Source organism: Hemitrygon akajei, chromosome 6 (assembly GCF_048418815.1).
Source record: "Hemitrygon akajei chromosome 6, sHemAka1.3, whole genome shotgun sequence".
NCBI classification, from domain to species: Eukaryota; Metazoa; Chordata; class Chondrichthyes; order Myliobatiformes; family Dasyatidae; genus Hemitrygon; species Hemitrygon akajei.
Window position 1 is genome coordinate 170,883,947 of NC_133129.1, and position 23,017 is coordinate 170,906,963.

At 40.0% G+C, this 23,017-nt stretch overlaps 1 protein-coding gene across 6 annotated transcripts in view; it reads right to left on the minus strand.

The window, feature by feature from the left end:
• nav2a (neuron navigator 2a) overlaps positions 1–23,017 on the minus strand; it is a 982,776-nt gene that overhangs the window by 71,428 nt on the left and 888,331 nt on the right. For 3 of the 6 annotated variants that reach the window (XM_073049758.1, XM_073049762.1, XM_073049757.1), the window contains 4 exons: positions 20,582–20,626; positions 16,130–16,290; positions 14,682–14,870; positions 4,079–4,131 (listed from right to left, as the gene is read on the minus strand). In XM_073049758.1, coding sequence (XP_072905859.1) covers positions 4,079–4,131; positions 14,682–14,870; positions 16,130–16,290; positions 20,582–20,626 — 448 coding nt within the window. Of the gene's footprint in view, positions 1–1,041; positions 1,099–4,078; positions 4,132–14,681; positions 14,871–16,129; positions 16,291–20,581; positions 20,627–23,017 lie in introns of all 6 variants that reach the window. The other 3 variants (XM_073049760.1, XM_073049761.1, XM_073049759.1) reach the window with 2 other exon arrangements.

The following is a 23,017-nucleotide window of genomic DNA, read 5'->3' on the forward strand; positions in this document are numbered from 1 at the left end:
CCAACAATCAGCAGCCATGGGCTCCTCTAAGCAGCTGCCTAGCACACTGAAAATTAAAATAAATGATGCCCACAAAGCAAGAGAAGGCTATAAGAAGATAGCAAAGCGTTTTCAGGGAGCCGTTTCCTCAGTTCGTAATGAAATTAAGAAATGGCAGTTAACAGGAACGGTGGAGGTCAAGTTGAGGTCTGGAAGACCAAGAAAACTTTCCGAGAGAACTACTTATAGGATTGCTAGAAAGGCAAATCAAAACCCCAGTTTGACTGCAAAAGATCTTCAGGAAGATTTAGCAGACTCTGGAGTGGTGGTGCACTGTGCTACTGAGCAGCGACACCTGCACAAATATGACCTTCATGGAAGAGTCATCAGAAGAAAACCTTTCCTGCATCCTCACCACAAAATTCAGCGTCAGAAGTTTGCAAAGGAACATCTAAACAAGTCTGATGCATTTTGGAAACAAGTCCTGTGGACTGATGAAGTTAAAATAGAACTTTTTGGCCGTAATGAGCAAAGGTATGTTTGGAGAAAAAAGGGTGTAGAATTTCATGAAAAGAACACCTCTCCAACTGTTAAGCATAGGGGTGGATTGATCATGCTTTGGGGGTTTGTGCTGTAGCCAGTGGCACAGGGAGCATTTCACTGGTAGAAGGTGGAATGAATTAAATTACATACCAGCAAATTCTGGAAGCAAACATCACTCCGTCTGTAAAAAAGCTGAAGACGAAAAGAGGATGGCTTTTACAACAGGATAATGATCCTAAACACACCTCAAAATCCACAGTGGACTACCTCAAGAGGTGCAAGCTGAAGATTTTGCCATGGCCTTCACAGTCCCCCGACCTAAATATCATCGAAAATCTGTGGATAGACCTCAAAAGAGCAGTGCATGCAAGACAACCCAAGAATCTCACAGAACTAGAAGCCTTTTGCAAGGAAGAAAGGGTGAAAATCCCCCAAACAGAATTGAAAGACTCTTAGCTGGCTACAGAAAGCGTTTACAAGCTGTGATACTTGCCAAAAGGGGTGTTACTAAGTACTGACCATGCAGGGTGCCCAAATTTTTACATCGGGTCCTTTTCCTTTTTTGTTATTTTGAAACTGTAAAAGATGGAAATAAAAAAGTAATCTTGCTTAAAATATTAAAGAAATATTTCATCTTTAACTTTATGCCTTTTGGAAATCAGGTCATCTTTTACTCGCTGAGCTATTCACAGTAACAGAAATTTTGACCGGGGTGCCCAAACTTTTGCATGCCAGCACGTATGTATATATTGTATACATATGCATATATTCAGTCCAGAAAATTGTGCCAAACCAGCTAAAAAGCAAATCAAAAAACACCCAAACATTAGCCATGCCGAGTCCATATCCCTCCATCTATGAGCCTATGCAAACATCTCTGAAAAGCCTCAGATGTACTTGCCTCTACTGCCATACCAGGCAGCGCATGCCAGCCATCCACCACTCTCTATGAGTAAAATACTTACCCCTCATATCCCCCTTGAACCTACCCCCTCTCACCTTCAATGCATGCCGTCTGGTATTAGACATTTCTACCTTGGGAAACAGATACTCTCTGACCACTCTGTCTATGCCCGTCATAATTTTGTAAACCTCTGTCAGATCCCCCCTCAGCTTCCACTGCTCCAGAGAGAACAAGCCAAGTCTGTCCAGCCTCTCTATCTGATCCCCCCTCCCCCCCCAGCCTACATCACTCCAGAGAAAATAACACAAATTTGTTCAGCCTCTTGTGATAGCACATGCCCTCTAAACCAGGCAACATCCTGGTAAACCTCTTCTGCACCCTCTCCAAAGAAACTAATTCTAACAAACTGAACAAGAATTTACACTGTGCCTTACTCAATACTTTATCAAAGCCTCACTCTGTAGGAGGACAGTGCCTGTGAGTAGAAAGCCCCTAAGCAGCAATGCTTCAGTATGTATGATGCCTTCGGGTACAAAGGCAGAGTATGCTTCAACCCTCTAGTTAGCACTTAATATGGTTTGTGAACCTGGGGCCAGTGTTAGGATTCATCTGTGCAAAGCCTTTTGTACAATTAATGCTGAAATGGCTGTTGCAACATGTGAAAGCCTATCACATGCACGCATAATCCAGAATAACAGTCTGCAAACAGACCACAAGTGGAAGAAGTACCCATTCCCATTTATCCATTGGATTTTTCATGAAATTATATCACATAATATCCACTTGCTGAAATTTCCATATCACGATCACTTTTAAAAGAAAGGGGGAAATCTGTTAGAGGACTTCAGCAGGTTAAGCAGCATTGTTTGAGGGAAAGGAACTGTCTTCAGGACTTGCCCTCCACAGGCGCCGCTTGACACCCTAACTTCCTTCTGTGTCTTTTCAGCTGCAAATTCTAAAACCTGCAGTCTCTCGTGTCCCCTATAAGAAATTGCCCTGCCAATTATTGCACCAGTTTACATACAGATATTCATGTACATAACTTCAAAGCCTGACGCCCATAACTCCTGAATCAAAATGTCTCTCTCCCTCAGCCTTGAGTATACTTAATGACAGCCTCCACAGCTCATGAGGTTGAGAATTAACAAGACTCACAATTACCAGAGAAGAAAATCCTCATCTTAAATGGGTGATACTTTTATCTTCACATTATCCCATCTAATTCTATATTTCAAACATGCCAAGAGAAAACATTCTGACCCCACTTATCCTGCTAAGTCCTCTCAGAACCTTATGTTTCAGTAAGTTCACCTGTCTCGTTGCTATGATCTCTACTCTAGACTCAATGTGCTCCACCTTTCCTCATATAACTCCTTCATACCATGAATTACTTAAAATAAAACAAAACTCCTCTGAAAGAACATATACAGGAAAGGAACCTTCATCTCCTTCTAACCTGAATACAAGCACTGCATCTCAGGCATTACCTACCATCAGTTCCCAGGCTGTGGGAGTCCTGGTGAGTGTGAATGCTGTCATCAGACTGCACTTGCTTGATCACAAACCGTCACCAACGCAATATGAACTGTTCTGAAGGTTGAAGACAGCAGACGCCACCCAAGCTATCACATTACTTAATACCTGAGAGCATTGCATTCTTACTGGATGAAAGGAGTTCAGTGCAGGCAAGTTAAACATATACAACAGCCTATACATAACTAACAGGTAGAGTGACATTGTGGGTGTAGTCATGAGTTGTTATGCTTGCATGTGCAAAGCAAAATTAGATGCTGCTGGTGTAAGCTTCTGACGTAATAACCTGTTTTTCCAAAACAGCTGCTAAAAATCATGAACCAAAGCGCCAAGAACTGTCTATCATGCTTCTGTAGATTTTAGCAAATTGTTGGCTCTTACCATGCACTGTTACTGATTTTAAAATGATTGAATAAAGTAGCTTAATTCTTATCAAAAGCCTGTTAAATACCAGTTGCTGAAAGACAACCGCTCCCTGATTGTTCAGCATAAGACTAAAGTTGCTTTGTGAGAAACTCTGCCCACTCATCTTACTCAATAAGACAGCGTCTTGCATAACACAGTAAACCAATAATTTATTACTGGAAATAGTTAAGAAAATAATGTGGCTTTGTGAATCTGTGCTAAGAAGTATGCTTCTGCTTTCAAATTATTATGATAACTTATTGCGACTTAATTATTGCTTTTGCCTCCAGTTTAATTAGCAGGGTATGTCCAATGAAGAAAGTTGGTCTATAAACCCAATTTACAATTAAATTTACAATTACAATTACAATTTACAAGTACAATTAAATGTTTAACACATCATGATTTGAAAAACAGGCATTATCAAAATTTTATTCACACATCTATAAAGCACAAAAATTAGTGCATCCAATTTCATGCTGAACAGCCACATAGTAGATTTTCATGCTGAATACACTACATACTGGAATCACAATGAAATGCTCTCACTCCAAAATCATATTGACAACAATAATATTAAATTTTGGAAGAGGTATGCTTTATATCTATTATACAACACAAGTAATGCAACTTATGTGAACTTACTGTACTTATATTAAGAACCTTTACTTATTGAACTCTGAAAAATGCAGAGGAAAAGATAGAGTCACTTACTGTTGAGTAAATGGAGGATGTGCTGGAGACCAGAGATAGAGATGATCCATGAACTGCAACAAGATTAACAGACCAAAAGAAAAAGAAAAACAGAAAAGTCAGGTCAGGCCAAGTCTTTGTGAAAAACATTTCATCCCAACAGCTCTTGTGTAATGAACCATTGTAGTTAATAATGTGCTTATCTTTCACTTAAGTGAACAGGAATATTTCTTGTCTGGCCTTTTCAATTGCAAATATGGACCTATGCAGAAGCAGAACCAACCGTGACTGCTAACTGGTTTATAAATGGTACGTGTATCGAGATACTTTGCTTTGCATACTATCCATACAGATCATTTCAAATCATAAGTACATCAAGGTGGTACAAAGAAAAGCAACACAGAATACAAAATATAGTGTTACAGATGTAGAGGAGGTGCAGTGCAGGTAGACATAAAGGTGTAAGGGCTATGATGAGGTAAAATGTGAGGACAAGAGTTCACCTTTATTGTACAAGAGTTCCGTTTAAGTATCTTATAAGAGTGGGCAAAGCCAGGTATTATGTACTTTCAAGCTTTTGTATCTCCTGCTTGATGGAAGGAGGAAGAAGAGGGAATGTCTCGGGTGAGTGGGATCTTTAATAATGTTGCTGCTTTCCTGAGGCAGTAAGAAGTGCAGATAAGAGTTCTTGAAGGGAAGGTTGGTTTTCACGATGGATTGAGCCGTGTCCACAACTCTGCAATTTCTTGCAACCTTAGGCAGAGAGGTTGCCATACCAAGCTGTAATGTAGTCAGATAGGAAGGTTTCTATGAGCTATCAATAAAAGTCGATTAGGTTCAATGGATACATGCTAAATTTTCTTAACCTTCTGAAAATAAAGATGCTGGTGAGCTTTCTTGACCTGATGCATCTGCATGATTGACTGGGACAAACTACTGGTGAGGTTTATACCTAGAAGGTCGTAGCTCTCAAACATCTCCGTATAATCTTGCAAATTTTGAGGACATATAAAGAAAATAATGGCTGCAAGTTGCTCATAATGATCATCAGGGGCAAGAGATACAATTTGGCTGGGGGGAGGATAAAATAAGGAGAACCTCCTAAGTGGGAATTGTAAAGAACGTTAAAGAGACTGCAAGTGCTGAAATCTGGAACAAAAACAGGATGCTAGATCCAACAGCACTTATAATGTAAACTATCAATACTTGCAGCATGCCGTATCAAAATTTTAGAGAATCGCTTTCGAACAATCATCTCAGCACAGAATGATATCCAAATAATAGTTACCCAGATGCTCTTTTTAACTCAGCTTCTTGGACTTCTCTGTTCTGTCACTCCATCATTGGAGTGCCTTTAGCTGACCAAGTATGGTCATTCCATGTCCAGCCCCTCTATCTGTAAATCTTACAGCTAGCTTGCCAAAATGACTCTTTGCCTCTACAACAGGGGTCTGCAGCCTGGGGTTCATGGACTCCTCAGTTAATGGTAGAAAAGGTTGGGGACTCCTGCTCTAGAATAAATGCAATTCAAAGCTTGCCTTTTAAGGTTTACTTGCTTCAATGAAGTCCTCGTCTATTCTATTTGAGCATAGGGCACAGTATGTTTGCATTTGTTTACTAATCAGCTATTAGCATTCTGGTAAAACTATCTAGAAGCAGTAGTGATGTTGTGCATCACTAACTGAATTCCTGCAATACATTCCTCCTGAGTAATTTACCATTGTTAACTTCAGAAATTAAAAAAAAAGCTTGACAAGCAATATTCCCAAAGCTCAAGAAGCTAAATCAAAGGACTACAGAGATGTAGACACTGGAAAGGTTCCAAATCTGTGCTGAGCTGGTGAACTTCGCAGGAGAACAGCACTCAACTTTAATACTTTAGGTATATTCAGGTTTAATACTACTGACACATGTCATGAAATGTGTTGTTTTGCAGCAACAGTATAATGCAATGCACAGAAATACCTGTAAATTAGAATTATATATGTATTGTGTTACGTACCCGTGACACGTGACAGTGGTACCCTTGTCACGTGACTGGGGTTGAAGTTATACTGGACATGAGGTAATGGTTTTGTGATGGTGGAGTGATGTCATTTTCCCGCCAGTAGAGGTCATGTGACAGGTTTTTTCTACAGGGTATAAAAGGAAGACCCACCCTGTCAGGTGGGGCAGTTCGTGGCGGAATTTGCCAAGATGACTTCATGTCACTGCGTGATTTAATGTGATGACGCAGTTTAGTTAAAAATGAAGTTTTATATAATGCCTAAAGTTTAAAAGGTCACTGCCAACGGTTTCTTTGCTGATGGAGAGTGAACAAAAGTTTGGAAGATGGAGATCGAGGAAAATCGATTTTCGACGGTGGATTGAGTTCGACCTTGTTTGCTCCTCATTCGGAAGGATTTCGTTGACTATTCTCGTTGTTAATCCCTGGGTTGACCAGAAAGGATTGAGAATAGTGTGGGAAGAAAGGTCAGTACTTTTGAGCCATTATATTTTATAAAATTCTTCGTGGGAAAGTTCGACGCCGGGGAATCGAAGGACATCGACGTGGAAGAGAATTTACATCGTTTTAAAAAGTCTCTCCTTTTAAAAGTACTGTGAGCTTTTGAACTTTCGGCATATCGTTCTAAAGAACTGTTTTTTCCCAATACCGCTTTAAAGACTGTTTGGAACTGCAAAGCTATTAAGAACTGTGAATGTGTCGCACAGCAGCTGTTTTCCGGTTACGTTTGGGTTTGTTTACTTTTGAGGGGGTTTGTTTCAGTGTTTAATAAACGTGTTATTTGTTGTTAAACCCTTGCCTATCTCATCTATATTTATTGTTGCCTGAATACGTAACAATTGAAATAATCAAATTAAACAAGTAGTGCAAGAAAGAGAGGAACAAATTGTGAGGTAGCATTCATAGGTTAGTTCAATGTCTTGAAAAATGTGATGGAGAGGAAGAACCCGTTTCTAAAGTGTTGAGTCTGTGTCTTCAGCCTCCTGCGCCTCCGTCCTGATTGTAGCAATGAGAAGAGGGCATGTCCTGGGTGAAAGGACGCCACTTTTTTGAGGCATCAACTTTTGAAGATGTCCTCAATGTTAGTGCTCATGATGGAGATGGCTGAGTGTGCGTTCTGCAGATTTTTCGAATCCTGTGCAGTAGCCCCTCTGTGCTAGAGAGTGATGTAACCAGTTAGTATGCTCCGATGGAACATCTGTAGAAATTTGCTGGAGTCTTTGGTGACATACCAAGTCTCCTCAAACTCCTAATAAACCATAGCCGCTGTCTTTGTAACTGCTGGGCTCAGGATAGATCTTCAGAGATATTGACACCTAGGAACGTGAAACTGTTCACCCTTTCTTCACTGGTGCACTTCACAAGGCTACATTTTAAATGATTTTTGTTTTGAAGGGTCCTTTGAATAAATTCAAAGGGTTTTCCAGGAATAGTTAAGTTTAGTTAACACGTACAAACAAGCTGGATGAACTCAGCAGGTCGGGCAGCATCCATTGACAGGAGCAGTCAACGTTTCGGGCCGAGACCCTTCGTCAGGACTGAAGAAGGAGGGGGCAGGGGCCTTATAAAGAAGGTGGGGGGAGGGTGGAATGTGCCAGGTGAAAAATGTGCAGGGAGGGGATATGCAGGAGAGGTGAAGAAAGAATCTAAGGGAATCTAATGGAATCTCCTGCTTCCCCTCCTCCACCCCTTGATCTTTCCTCTGATTGGTTTTTCACCTGGCACATTCCACCCTCCACCCTCCTTCTTTATAGGGCCCCTGCCCCCTCCTTCTTCAGTCCTGACGAAGGGTCTCGGCCCGAAACGTTGACTGCTCCTTTCAACGGATGCTGCCCGACCTGCTGAGTTCATCCAGCGTGTTGTAGGTGTTGATTTAACCACAGCATCTGCAGTGTACTTTGTGTTAATTTTAGTTGTTTTTTTCCTGTAACATTATCAGACAGAATCATTTAAAACAAATAAAATTTCCCTCATTCCTTAGGAAGATTGCGTTGTTTCACATTTGAGGTGACCTAACTGAGTAACATTAAAGGAATGCTAATCAAGCCTACGTCAGCACAACAAGGAAAGGGAAGTTGGTTTATAATAAACAATGTGTAACAATAAGCAAATTTTGAGATCAACCACATTTTTTGAACATGTTAAGTGAAGTATTTTTAACTTTGAGGTGGAAGAATAATAACCATCAAACCATGAGTCACCTCAAGCATGCAAGTAGCATAATGATGTGTAGTTTTGTTTTGTTTTTGTGTTACCCTGGGCATCATTCTCTTGTCCCATCAAGACAGGTGAACAGTTGGGTATTCTTTGGACTTCACAAGAATAAGGGGTCTTTAGAAGAATGAGGGATGACCTTATTAAAACACAAAAGATCCTAGCGGTCATGATGGATTCTGATTAAGGTTTTTGACGTGAAATGTCCTCTTTCCCCCACAGATGCTGTTCAACTCTCTGAATTCCTCCAACAGGTTGATTGTTGTTCAGGAGTTCAGCACCTGCAAACTCTTGTGTCTCCATGATAGGGAAGATGTTGATATAATTTTATTAGCAAGAGAGTTTTGAACAAGGAGACATAGTTAAAAGATTAGCTGTTCATTTAAAAGATGCTGCGTAGAAATTTCTTTTCACAAAGATTAGAGAATCTCTGAAGTTCTCTACCCCACATTACATAGGCCAGATTATTCAAAATATTTAAGGTGCAGGTTGATAAATTTTTGAAAGATTGTAGAATTGAGGGCAAAAGGAACCAGCATAGAAAGGCAATTTAGATCACCATGGACCAGCCACGATCACATTGATTAACAAGGCAGACTTTAGGGCCTTGGTGGCCTACTCCTGCTCCTATTTTATTTGGTGTTCTTGTGTTCCGTGTCCCCATGACCATGCATAATGGCAGCCAAAGCAAGCTACAGGCAAAACAAATCCGTTCTGTGGCCCATGTTGTCACTCCATTCTCCGTTTGCTATAAAGCCATGGGACTGACAAGCCACCCCAATGCCACTACTTTGACCTTTGAACATCTCCAAATATAAATTAGTTGAAACTCAATTTAGCCTAGGTCAGAAAGAAAATTGTACTTATTTTTGGCATTGTCACATCTGTACAATGTACTGTGTATGTTAATCAAAATGGCTTCTTTGTTTTGTTAAGAGTAGGAATGCTTCTTTGTATGATAAGTGCTTTCTCTCGCAGTTGTTTAGCTTTAGACTTGCTGATATCGGGATTGTATTCATTTGTTGACCAATGGGGAATGTTATTTTGTCTTAAGGGTCTGGGAGCAGGGGGTTTCGCGATCTTTTCAGGGGAGTCGGGAAGAAGACGCCGAGGAAGGTGGACGTGCGCTGCACTGCTTGGTCGACCACCCGGGTGGTCCCGGGTGCGAGGACGTGGAGGTCGGAGGAAAGTGACGAGGGGTCGAATGGTTCGATGGTTGAGCTCCAACGATGTGCACTAAACTGACTGAACTTTGATAAGTTGGTGCCTTTTATTTTATTTTCCTTCATATATATGTTGTATTGCATAGTACTATTTTAGTTTTAGTAAAATCTTTAAAGTGTATTCCATAACAGTATCTGGTGTGAGTTTGATATGTGCGCGAGGCATAAACTTGATTCCCACAGCACCTGCGTGTACGGGAGGTGGGGTTGGTGAGTGGCTGGATCTCCTTTTCCCCTCGACATATACCAGCCTGTTGGGTAGGTGTTACACATCCTTCAGGAGATCCAACCAGTGAAGAAGAATTGTTATTTATCCTAAAACTTTTCCTCTGGTGTGGAACTCCCCCAAATGCTATCAACAATAGTGGAGAAGTCAGAAATGATCTCTTCTATGATACTCATCATCACTAGTCTGAGAAATGACAGGACTTAATCACTCACAGAACAACCAGCTTTTACTAACAGTGCCACTTAAATGGATTAGAAGTTTGGCCTCACTGGGATCAACAGCCTCAGACACTGTCACATGTGAGTCAGAACAGCTTTGCCCGTTGCTTGTAGGATCATTCTAAATTCCTACTGATGACATCTGCCATATCTCAGTGCCCAGTGCTTGCTCACTGCTCCATTACGCAAGTCTCCCAAGCATTAGGCTCCATGCTCAAGGGCAGAAATTTAGCCCTCAGGAGCAGCCACCGGAATTTCCTTGCATTGCACGCTTTCTCCAATTTACATGTTCATACTCGTTGCAGAAAGTTCTTCTGCCAGAGCACCAGGCTCTTGCCCTGGAAGGTCCCTGCGGCTCTGTTCCATGAAGAACACCTCTCCTTCCTAAGCATGTCTGGCTTCCCTTGACAACAGAATGCATGATCTCATTCCTTTATCCCTCCCATTCGTGCAACGGCTATTCACTCCCCAGCAACACACCCAGCTGCTGGAAGAGTTCCTCTTCTGTGGTGGGAGGTTCCTTTAAAGCTTGGGTGCAATGTTACAGCTACATGGCTAAATGCTGTCCCTAATGAGAACTTGAAATAAATTGGCAGACACCATGTACTAGAAGTGACAAAAGTGCAAGGCCATCAAACAATGATGTTCTGCAAACCGCAACATTGAAGACATTGCAATTTGGCATTTTAAATTAATGCAGTTTTAAAAAAGAGTGGCAGGAAATGTGCAAAGCCCTGACAGTGTTTAAGTTTCTAACGTGTGAAGTTCAACTGCAACTGGCAGCAATAATACCTGAATTATTCAGACTGTGGACACTGTGAGAACATTACTGAGCCACCATTGCTCACTTGGGGAATGATTGCAGGAAGTTAGTCAAAAGGAGAATCTTCAATGAGCTCGCACACGGCTTCATCAGAAGGATGCTCAAAATCACTGGTGAAGCACTGTAATGTCAGTGTTGTAATTTTGTCAAATGAGTTTACCTTTAATAGCTGTAAATTAATTGTTTAACGAGAAGGAACAGTTGGTCAAAATGCCAAAATAAAACTTGCCTGGAAATTCAATTCCAAGATAGAACCTACTTCTTAGTATTTCACTGTATGCTTTGACAAATATTTATTAAATAAAGCAAATCTTTATTTCAGTTTTTCAACCATTATACAGCTGAAAAAAATATTTTCTTCCAGAAGGTAGTAAACTGGATGAGACACTGGCTTTATGGGAGAAGCCAGAGAGTGGTAGTAGATAGTTGCCTCTTTTACTGGAGGCCTGTCACTAGTGGTGTGCTGCAGGGATCAGTGCTGGGTCTATTGTTGTCTGTCATCTACATCAATGATCTGGATGGCAATGTGGAACAGCAAATTTGCAGATGACATCAAGATTGGAAGTGTAGTGGACAGCGAGGAACACTCTCTGAGCTTGCAGCAGGATCTGGACCAGCTGGAAAAATGGTCTGAAAAATAGCCGATGGAATTTAATGCAGACAAGAGTGAGATTTTGCACTTTTGTAGACCAACAAGGGTAGGTCCTACAGAGTGGACAGTAGGGTACTGAGGAGTGCTGTAGAAGAAAGGGAACTGGGAATACATGTCCATAATTCGTTGAAAGTGACATCACAGGTAGATAGGGTCATAAGGAAAATCTTTGACACATTGACCTTCATAAATCAAAGTACTGAGTACAGGATGTTATGTTGAAGTTGTATAAGACATTGGTGAGACCTAACTTGGAGTATTGTGTGTAATTTTGGTCACCTACCTACAGGACACGTGTAAATAAGGTTGAAAGAGTATAGAAAACAATTACAAGGATGTTGCCAGGACTGGATGACCTGAGTTATAAAGAAAGACTGAATAGGTTAGGACATTATTCCTTGGAACATAGAAGGTTGAGGGAAGATTTGATAGAGATATACAGGGGTATAGATAGGGTAAACACTAGCAGGCATTGTCTACTGAGGTTGTGTGGAACTACAATCAGAGATCATGGGTTAAGGGTGAAAGGTGAAAAGTTTAATGGGAACATGAGGGAAACCTCTTTACTCAGAGCGTTGTGAGAGTATGGGACAAGCTGCTAGTGCAAGTGGTGCATGAAAGCTCAATTTCAACGTTTAAGTGAAGTTTGGATGGTACGTGGATGGTAGGTTCATGGAGGGCTATGATCCTGGTGCAGGTTGATGAAAGTAGACAGTTTAAATGGTTCAGCATGGACTAGATGGGCCGAAGGGCCAGTTTCTATGTTTTATGTTTTGTATGACTCTGTGACAACATATAGTAACAAGCATTTCCGATTGTTATCTTACGCATTAGAAAATCCACCACACCTTCAGGCATGAGTCATGCATGCTTTCCGACGTACAGGATGACACCATTCCCTTGTGCCACCCTCTGGACTTTCACTAACCCCAACCACTTTACTTGATCTCATCCTAGAACCCATGATCGACCTGTTTCGCAGGTTCAAGCAGCCATCCACACACCAAGATTTCTCCCACCAACCATCCATCATTGCTGGAGACACAAGAGACTCAGCATGTTGGAAAGTGAACTCAACAGGTTGAGCAGCACCTTTAAGGTCAAAAGAATGCTTGATACTTCAAGTAGTATGATGCAGGGTTTTGACCTGAAATGTTGACAACTCCTCTCCATCACGCATGGTCAGGCTCCTTTCAATGGCAATCAACTCTCCAGTCCTCATCCACCTCTCAGACCTAGACTCCTGAGACCCATACCTGAGGCACAGTGGTCCAAATAAAATTCTAGCCACTGACTATCCTGATCCCATTTTCCAGTCATAATGTGGATGACACACTGGGCATTGCCCTATCATTTTCACTCTGGGCTCTCAGACGTAGCTGACGTTTTCATCACCGGGTCAAGATCCTCACACTCCCTGTCCAAAAGTACATCAACAATGTCTTCACAAAACAAGCTGCGGTAGAATAAGGCATCAGATCATCAGTTTTCTCCCAAGGATAATTCAGGAGGTATATCATGTCTTATTAAGAGCTTTTTGGGTGGCAGGATGGAAATGTGTCTCTATCAAAGGAAGTGCAAGGCACTCCGTTCCTGTACTAGTCCGCAGGTCACCCTAGGGAAAGGTGTAGCACCTGCTTAGCCCCCAATCAGGGTCATGTGAAGCCAAGGAAGCAGGTGGTGGATGGTCGTATGAGCAGCTGGTCCATATCACAAGTGCTGGTTCTGTGCCCACTAACACCAGACAGACAGTCTCTGAAGAGTATTGATAATGGCTTAGATCACTCGGCTTGTAAAAACACCGCCCAGAAGACGGCAATGGCTAATTACTTCTGTAGAAAAATTTGCCAAGAGCAATCACGGTCATGAGACCATGATCACCTATGTAAGAAGAATCTGCAATCGATACTTTCATGTTATATATATGCAACCAGGTGACCGTTGAAGTGCACTTATGCATCTACCTTGGTAATGCTAAATAGCTGCCTGTGCCTTTAAGAGAAAACGATGATGTCATTTTGCATTGATGGAGCAGAACGAAGAGTTACCGTGTTCTAGAAAGGCATGGTGAGGAAAGATATTTGCAAGTAAAATTGATCGAATAGTGTGATTGTGAAGCTCCTTAATCAGCCTACTAGCATGAGCAAAGAGAACTCACCTCAAGGTCTAGTCCATATGTGTTTGAAAGTTAAGCATGTGTGTGTCAAATAATTGCCACTATCATTAATGGTTCTGTATACTTTGTTTTAGTTATTTTCATACTGCATACGTAAAAAGGGTGTGGTCTGAAGTTAAGCTGAGATTGTAATAGTGGGAACTTTTTTAAAAATTTATTTTGTCATTTTTATTTTGATACCCTCTTTCAGCAATGAAACATCTAAAATAGATAAAAAGGAATTTAAGACCCAAAAAAGTATTTGTTGTTCTGTGTGTGTATTTTTCCCCAGGCTACAAAATATAGAAAAAGGAAGAAAGTAAAATACTGAGAAATTCAAATAGAACTTTACCAACTCCGAATTTCCCCAGCTCTCCATCGTGTTAGTAAAGCAAGCCAGGGTACCTTGCCCCAGGGTCACTTCTGGCTCTTACCAATCCAGCTGTTCAGACAGGAGAAGTCCCAGCCTGAGGACAGCATGACTTCACATACATAAATCTTTCAGTGAGGTATGTCAGGGTACTTGCAATGTTTTCACAGGTCAAAAGTCTACAGAAGGTAGGTCTTTAAAACATCCTGCAGTTGTTTCTTTTTTGCTGGCCTAAATATTCACTATTTATTACACTTAAAGTGATGAACTGAATTTGAAATGAATATCAATGTACACCACCACATTCAAGAACAGTTATTATGCTTCAATCAGCAGGTTCTGAACCAATGTGGAAACCCTCACTCACAACGCTGAACTAATTCTACAACTTAACAGACTCACTTCAAGGACTCTGCAACTCGTTAAGTTAGTTTGTTTATCGATCTATCCACCTTTTTCAAATTTTCACAAGTTATCTTCTTTTGCACATTGGTTGTTTGTGTATTTTTAGTTTGTCACAAATTATATTGCAATTCTTTATTTTCCTGCGCAAGCCTGCAAGAAAATGGGCCTCCAGGTTGTATATGGTGACCTGTACGTACTTCGATAATAAATTTACCTTGAATTTGCTATTTCAAAAAAATGCTTTCACTGACCATACTCACTGATAAAGACATCCATTGTTTTGAAACGCTAGCTTTCCTTAGCATGAAATACATTGCCATAGTTGCTAACCTTCCTCGAATCCATCCCGGAATGATCCAGAGCGGCTCATTGTCCTGTGCTTCTCATCCAATGACATGGAACTGTTCCGAAATCTGGAATCGCTGTACGGATCATGTGACCCATCCTGATTGGATACGCTGTGACATCGTAGCATGCTGGGGTTGGAGAGGCTCATTTGGGCAGCAGTGGTTGGACTCGCTGTTGATAAGAAAAGTCTACTTATGACACTGACCAACAGTAAAAACATTAACCCTGTACTCCATTATGTAAAGTCTCCTCTCAAAACTGTGCAATGAGTATGGAATATATCCCACTGGAATTACTGTTTTAATTTTGAGGTTTGTTTAAAACGGATATATTATGAGCCTCAACATCTTGGCTTCTGTTTCCTCACACTGCTCTTTCATTCATCACAAGGAAACCACTACACCCAGTGAACGCCCACATAGTTCCAGGGAGAATGTGCAAAGTCCACACACAGTGGGGGCCATGCTTTCTTCTTGTTGCTGCCATTGGGAAGGAGGTACAGGAGCCTTAGGGATCACACCACCATATTCAAGAACAGTTATTATCCTTCAACCATCCGGCTCCTGAACCAGCGAAGATAATTTTATTCTCCTCAACTCAGAACTGATTCCACAAATATGGACACACTTTCAAGGGCTCTACAATTCATGTTCTCAACATTGTTTATTTATTTGTGTAATTTGTTTTCTTTTACACATTGGTTGTTTGTCTTTGTTTGTGGGTAGTTTTTCTATTGTAGTTCCCTGTTGTACTCAGAATGCTTGTAAGAAAAGGTGACATACTGTATACATACTTACGAGAATAAATTTACTTTGATCCCTGGTCTCTGGCACTGTGAGGCCACAGAGGGCAGTATAGTGGCACAAGTAGAGCTAATGCCTCAGAGTGACAAACCTGGGTTCAAACCTGACTCTGGCTGTTTATGTGGAGTTTGCAGATTCTCCCTGGGGCTGAGTGGGTGCTCCGGTTTCCTCTTGCAAAGACTTGCGGACTGGTAGGTTAATTGTCCCTGGTGTGTAGTGAGTAATATCTGGGGTCTACTGATACAGTAGAGGAAGAATGGGATTAATGAATAATTAGATGAAATAGGCAGTTGACAGTTAGCAGAGACTCAGTGGGCCAAATGGTCTGTTTCTGCGCTGCATTTCTCTGTGACTTCATTTTTACTGTTTTGTGAACCACCTAATCCACTTCATTCTCAACAACACCCTTTAATCTGCTAAATTCCAGTGATTCAAATGCCTCAGGAAAATACTCAAGAGCCAACTTTCTTGTCCATTCTTCCTATTCAAGCATCAGGCATTTTCTTTTCCAGACATTCAGCATCTCGTAAATCCAGCATTAAGTTATTGAAATCCTCGCAGACCAAAGGATTATGGTAAATGTGGTAAGAGATGTTAGTCTATACTTCCATTGAAACTCTTACTTACCTAGTTGGGAAAAGTTAAACCTTGTTCCAGAGGGTGAGGTGATACTACATCCTGGAGAAAATGGTGAATTGTTGCTGTTATCCTGCAGTCCCCCCGCAGAGTGCGAACGCAGCCACTCTTTAGTTTCGTCATTACCTCGTGGTTGAGATGAAGGAGTATACCTATGGAAACATCAATCATCAGCATAAAATCCCGCATTAGGACTAAGGCAGGAGCTAATACGCTCCTGTGGGTTTCCTATTGTCAGCACACACTTTGTAGTAAAGTATAATTATAGGCAACATCATGTGTAGTACAGCTCTTTACAAATAACTTGTCATTGTTATGCAACTCCTAGAAAAACCTCTCACATTGTTACATTTGTAATTTACAAAAAAGAGGAAAGACCTCATGCCAAAAGTTTGATCAGATTGGTGGAACTTTTATCTTCTGGCTCTCTTCAATAGTTTCTTCACTAGTACATAATATGGATAAACACCCATGTTAGGGCAGCATGGTAGCCCAGCAAAATATTATTACAGAGTTAGAGCTGTGCAGCCATGGGTGTAATGGGATTAGCATGTTAGTCTTTGGCTAAACCCACTTTGGCATGCATTACTGTGCCCATTTGGACTCTCCTGCAATTCCATGCAAAAAAACGCCAATGGAGAATCAGGGAGGACAACAGACCAAATTACAGTTTCATTGCCAAATTAGGTGCTTCAGGAAATTCTGGCCCATTTTCTCAGCACAATTAATTATCTATCTCTCTCTCTCAGTAACAATTAGAAGGGCAATTTGCCATATGGTGCAAAATAGGTTAACTTCACTGACACTGCTTCAGGACTTCTTTTCTAATCAAGCTGAGGGAGAAATAAAGAGACAGAAAATGAGACCAGCATGGAAGGATTAGGGTTAGATTGTTCTACCAAGGTTTGCACACATGCAGTGGGCCAAGTTGCTCTCTTCTGCGTTTCAGCTCATTAAGATTAACAATGCAGCTGTAAATGACAACGTAAACAGAAATAGCTCAAATGAATAGAAAAGGTGCAAGTTAGTCTAAAAACATCAATTAGTTAACTGAATCTATGTCATTTGATTGGTGTATCTCCAGCTAAAAAAAATGTGTTTGTTAAATGTCCATGGATACACCATCCAGGAAGCTGTACTGCAGCATAAAAGCCAGGACCAACAAGCTCTGGGACAGCTTCTTCCACCAGGCCATCAGAATGATGAACTTATGCTGATTTGAGTGTACTCTATATTACATTGACTGTTCCATTTGTTATAAATTATTATAAATTACTATGATTGCACATTGCACATTTAGATGGAGATGTAATGTAAAGATTTTTACTCATGTATGTGAAGAATGTAAGAAAAAAAGTCAATTCAATAGCTGACTTCCTTTTAATTCAGTCTCCCAAAAGACTTAGCAATAAACAAGTTCTTAGCCAAACTTAAGAAGAAATTTCAACACATTTCTAATTCCATGTGTAACAAGAGTAAAGTCAGTGAGATGCTAAAAAGTATTAGAGCTTTTACTTACTAACTGCTATAAAGAAAGTCAAGCATCAAGATGTATTCTGAGATGCTTATAAAGGACTTAATGAGCTGATTTACGCTTCCGACGGGCTAATATTGTCATTTGGATAAAACACCAAACCAGAATCCCTTCTGCCTTCACAAGTTGGATGCAAGATATCCTATGAAAACAGTTCAAAGAAGAGCAGAGGAATTGGTCCATGTGTGTGTCTGTATAACTATAGCAGACTGGGAGCAGGTGATGTACAAATTTGTCCAGTGCCAGCATTAAAATACCAATTCTAATTCACGAAGCTCTTCATTGATTTTGGGATGTTTCAAAGCTCGTGAAGGGTGTTGCATAAATGCAAACTTTCTTTCTTGGAGAAAGCTCACTGTGTATTCTGTTTCAGCCCTTTAAAGAAAAGCAAAGAGCATATGATTTGAATAGAACGATGGTTTGGTGGAAATACTGGGATTTTAGCACATAAAGCTCATTTTGCTAATGGCAAGCAATTGGGAACTGGGCTGGTTGGAAGTAGAACAAGAATGGGTGGCATGGTAGTGTAGCAGTTAACGTAACACTATAATAGTACCAGTGACACGGGTTCAATTCCCACTGTTGTCAGTAAGGAGTTTGTACATTATCCCCGTGACCACGTGGGTTTCTTCTGGATGATCCAGTTTCCTCCTACATTCCAAAGACATATGGGTTAGCAGATTAATTGTTCAAATGGGTGTAATTGGGCCAGAAGGACCTGTTACTGTGCTCTGTCACTAAATAAAAAAATTTTTAAACAAATAACATTGCAAACATGGGTAATTTTGTGAAGGTCATCCTGGGCAAGACAGAAAAGCGGCTTATTTTCAGTGATTCTTGTAAAATCTAGCTTCGTGCACTTCACTGTCTGGTGATGAACTATGCCAGTTGTTGCTGAGAAAAGTTGTACTTGGCCTCCGCCTTTAAACTGCTCCACTGCTCCAACACTTCTTAAGAAACTTTTAAACCTACTCATTTCACCAGGCTTCTGGTCACTTAGCTTTGTGACTGGTAAAAATAAATCCTGGGCTGTTTTACCACAATATATTTACTTTCCAACTGTAAGTTCAAACAAACTCAACATTCCAATAAACATAAAATAATTCATTATAGACAAAATTGTTTCAGATTTTGGCACATGCAACATGCATCTTCAAATCAGCAGAGCCATAAAGATCAGAGCACAGTCTGATGTGCTCCAGTGCCCCCCCCCCCATGCACAAGTTAAACAATTTTTCAGCTGAGTCGCCTAAAATAGATTTGTTGGACTGAAGAACTTAATTCTAAGTGAAAGATTATTGACATGCTGCAGACCAAAGTAATTTCATCACACGCAGTGCAGTTAATACTGTGAACTGAATTTTTGCCATTTTAAAAAGCATTTTTAGATCAAATTTTGTAGTTGAAATAATGATGAGATTAAGTTCTGGGGAAATATAATAAAAATTCTAATCAATTCTGCTGCTATGGAGACAGTAACTCTCATTCTCCTCCCTCTATACCACTATTATACATTCTGACTCAAACCCTGTGAACCATGCTTGTGTTTAATATCTGAATGAAGTTTAGATTTATGAATAGCTTGAAATGTCGGACAGCCCAAATACAGGGGGGGGAGAAATGACATTTTGATCAGTACTATCCATGTGACAGCAACTAGCAATATTTTCAGGAAGGAAGGAACCAGAAATTCAGGAGAGAAACTAATGAAAGAGGTTCACATATTTTAAACGTATTTGCTGACAGGATGTGGATATTTCAGTCTAGAGCTTCCTCTAGGTGAAAGTGGCTTGCTTAAAAAACTAAGGGTCAACCATATGGCTATAAATCTATGGTCAGGTAGAAATGATGGATTTCCTACTGAACTAGATTGATTTTAATGATATGTTCAACACTAACTCTTGAAAGAGTATTTATATCCATTAATTTTCATGGGTGGATTTGAACTCACATCTCTGAAACTTAACCATCTCCTGAAACGTAGTACCTACTGGGACTTCCACTTCGCCTCTCAAAATCAGGTGTATTTGAACAAAATCATTTGCTGGGTTTCCAGGGGAAAATAAAAGCTTGGGCTTCTGACTAACTTGGGCAGGTTTCAGAATTGGTAGGAATGTGATAACCCCAAGGATTTCCTTCTCTTCTATAAAATACAATGATCTAAAACAGAAACAAATTATCATATGGAAAACTTGCTTTAAGATTATTTCTGGGCAGATTCTTGCAGTTGTCAGAATGTTTTTTTTTGCCTGCTTAAGGATGTGAACCATTGTGAGTCAGGAGACCAAAGTTCAAACAAAGAATCTGAATTCTGATTTCCTGAAAATTGTACAATGGATCGAAGTCAATGAAAGTGTTCCTGCAGAACCACTACTTTCAAAGTAATGGTGGGGCTTGGGGGAAAGGGTAAATTAAAACTAAATCCTTTGCAGTATTTTTTTTAATGTGCTATACACCAGACATTTGGTTCTTTGATGTAATGATGGTCAACTACAAATTGGTTCTCTAGAAAAATAAGTCTGGTTGAATACTCCAAAAGTAGGACCATTGTTCCACTGATGTTGTCTCCCTAGTTTTCACTGCACTGGAAAGAATTTGATTAACTTAAGAGTTAATTAAGGTGCGAAAGCAATACAAGCAAACAGGCCTCAGCCAAGCCACCTACATCCACTTTTGTAAAAGCACTTTAGTCATGCTCACAAAACAAACATTGAGCTAAGCTAAAAACTGCAGCCGCTTAAAACATTCCATAATCCAGCCTGCGTGATCGTACAAAGCAAAATAGCAAAATGAAGATATTGTGGAAGCTCACAAAAATGGATATATGCCACCCACACCAACAGCCACAAAAACAAAGTGCTTGGTGCCAGAGCCACAGAAGCAATTATTCATGAGGGAAGTACCAATACCTGAATCCTTTCTTAGGCAAGGTATTCCTATTAAGCTGTGGATCACTGTAGGAAAGTGAGAAGAAAGCTAAGTCCAAATAGGAGGTTAAGTTGTTTTATGACTTAAAATAAAAGTGTAGAAATTTCATAACCCCTTGGACATAAACAGTACAATAACTTATTCATCAATCAGATTTGAGAAAACAAAATGGTAGTTTGAAGGTTATAATTTTAAATATACATATGATCTTCAAATCCATTAATGCTAAATCTGTGGTATACCAGGTACAAGGATCATACTCTCAACTGGTCATTGGTCACAAAAAAAATCATCTTTAGAGCTCTTAAGAGAGAAAAAAAACCTAAATGTTTTCCTGATTAACAATTAAATACTTTAAAAATATTTTCAATTGTTACTAATAAAATGTAAGTAACAGATACTCTCATAAACATCAGCATGCTTGTTTCCTGGTGCCAGAAACCGAGATAATCCATTTCACATACAGAGTTTTGCAGTAAAATTTATCACTTCATGACAAAGTAAATACATGAACAACACGTAGTTAGCATTTATTTAATCAAATTAACACTTTCAATGTAATAACAGATCAATGCGAACTTCAATACTGGGTCACTTCTGTGGTTAAAGGAATAGTTTTACATCACAGTTGAAATGTATAGCTTCGATTAAGAAGTAATAAAGATCCGAATTCTTTTCTAATGACTTTTTTTCCATCATTCAAGGGGTTTAGGAAAACTCCTGTACCTAAAGAGTCCCATCTGACTGTACTGAGGAAGCAATGACTTTATTTCTAAAGATCCACCTACCAACATCTGCACAGAACTACCCAAAACCAAACAAATACTTTTATTTTTATTGATTTTATGCCTGAAGCAGTTTGGGCTTTGAAATGTTTCAAGCATAAGCGATCAATTGACCTCACTATGACTCAAGCAAGCCACCAGTAACATTAGCCGTACAGAGGAAACCATATTCTTACTTTGGCACTGTAGAAATGACACTAATAAATATTGGCAGGCCACTGGCAGAACAATATTGCACAGGAGAATGTTAGTGCTGTTCTACGCATACATAATTCAGACGATTTAAAAGTTAAGCTCGAAGAATACCACTTTTCAGTCAATCAACCAATCCTAAGTATTTCAAATAGTGGTGAAATGGAGGTACCCTCTTCTGAACTAAATGCAAACAGATATAGTCAATTATACTTGAATAATTATGACGAAAAGAAGCAACCTGCTTACTTATGTTTTACTACCTGAATGTTCAAATGTCACAATGATGTAAGTCAGGGAGGTAAGCATGCTCTAAAATAACAAACTATAAAGGAGTACCATTGAAAATGTAAAGTACTTAGCATAAGTAACTTTCCTGTCCAATTACACAGGAATGCATTGTCTATTAAAACGTGAAGGTCAATATTATTACACCTTGCACGTGGCATCATGTGAATAAAAATGCCTACAGCTCTATTGGTTCACCCATCTGCTCAAACAATGGATATGGTAACAATGACACTAAAAGGGATCCTCAGGACTTTCAAATTAACAGAAAATAATTTCCTAAAGGCTGCGGGAAGAAGGGGATTATTTCAGGACTTCTAAGCTGTTGTTAGCTAAATGCACTGTGCAAAGCTTACCTTTTATCTTTGAAGTATCAGCCAAATTCTGTGACAAACTTGGCCAATAAGTCAACAATAGTAAATGGAATTTAGAAACAGTCACTATCACAAAGATGAGGGTGTAACAGTAGTTGTCGTTATATTGCTCACTTGTCATAGAGTCATAGAAAAGTACAGCACAGAAGAGGCCCTACAGCCCAACTAGTCCATGCCGAAAACATTTGAGTTGCCCATTCACATCAGCTTGCATTGGGACCATAGCCTTCCATACCGCTACCATCCATATGCCTATCCAAACTCAACTGAAACTTTGAAATTGATCTCGCATGGACCACTTGTGCTGGCAGCCGTTCCACTCTCTCATGACCATCTGAGTGATGAAGTTTCCTTTTAAGTTTCCTTGAAACTTTTCACCTTTCACTCTCGGTGGAAAAAGCCTGCTTGCATTTACCCTATCTATACCCCTCATAATTTTGTATACTGTATTGTTGCCCCTGAAGTCCATTAGTGGTAACCATTAACTGGAAGGAAACATGAAATTGGAGGAGCAGAGGGGAAGAAAATAAATCAATAACCAAAGAATAAAAGCAAAGAATGGAGACCTGAGCATGTCGCCATTTTGAACGAATATTGTTGGCATGTTTGGTGACAATGAAAGAGATGGAGGAAACTAATTCCAGAAGATTTAAGTAAAGAAATAGAAGTATTTTGCCTTAAGACAATGTTGCCGAACAATCCTTGCGATATATTTCTTGTTTGTAGGGCAAGTCATTCCACCTAGCAGAGAGAGTGCAATGTAACCGGCCTCTGAAAT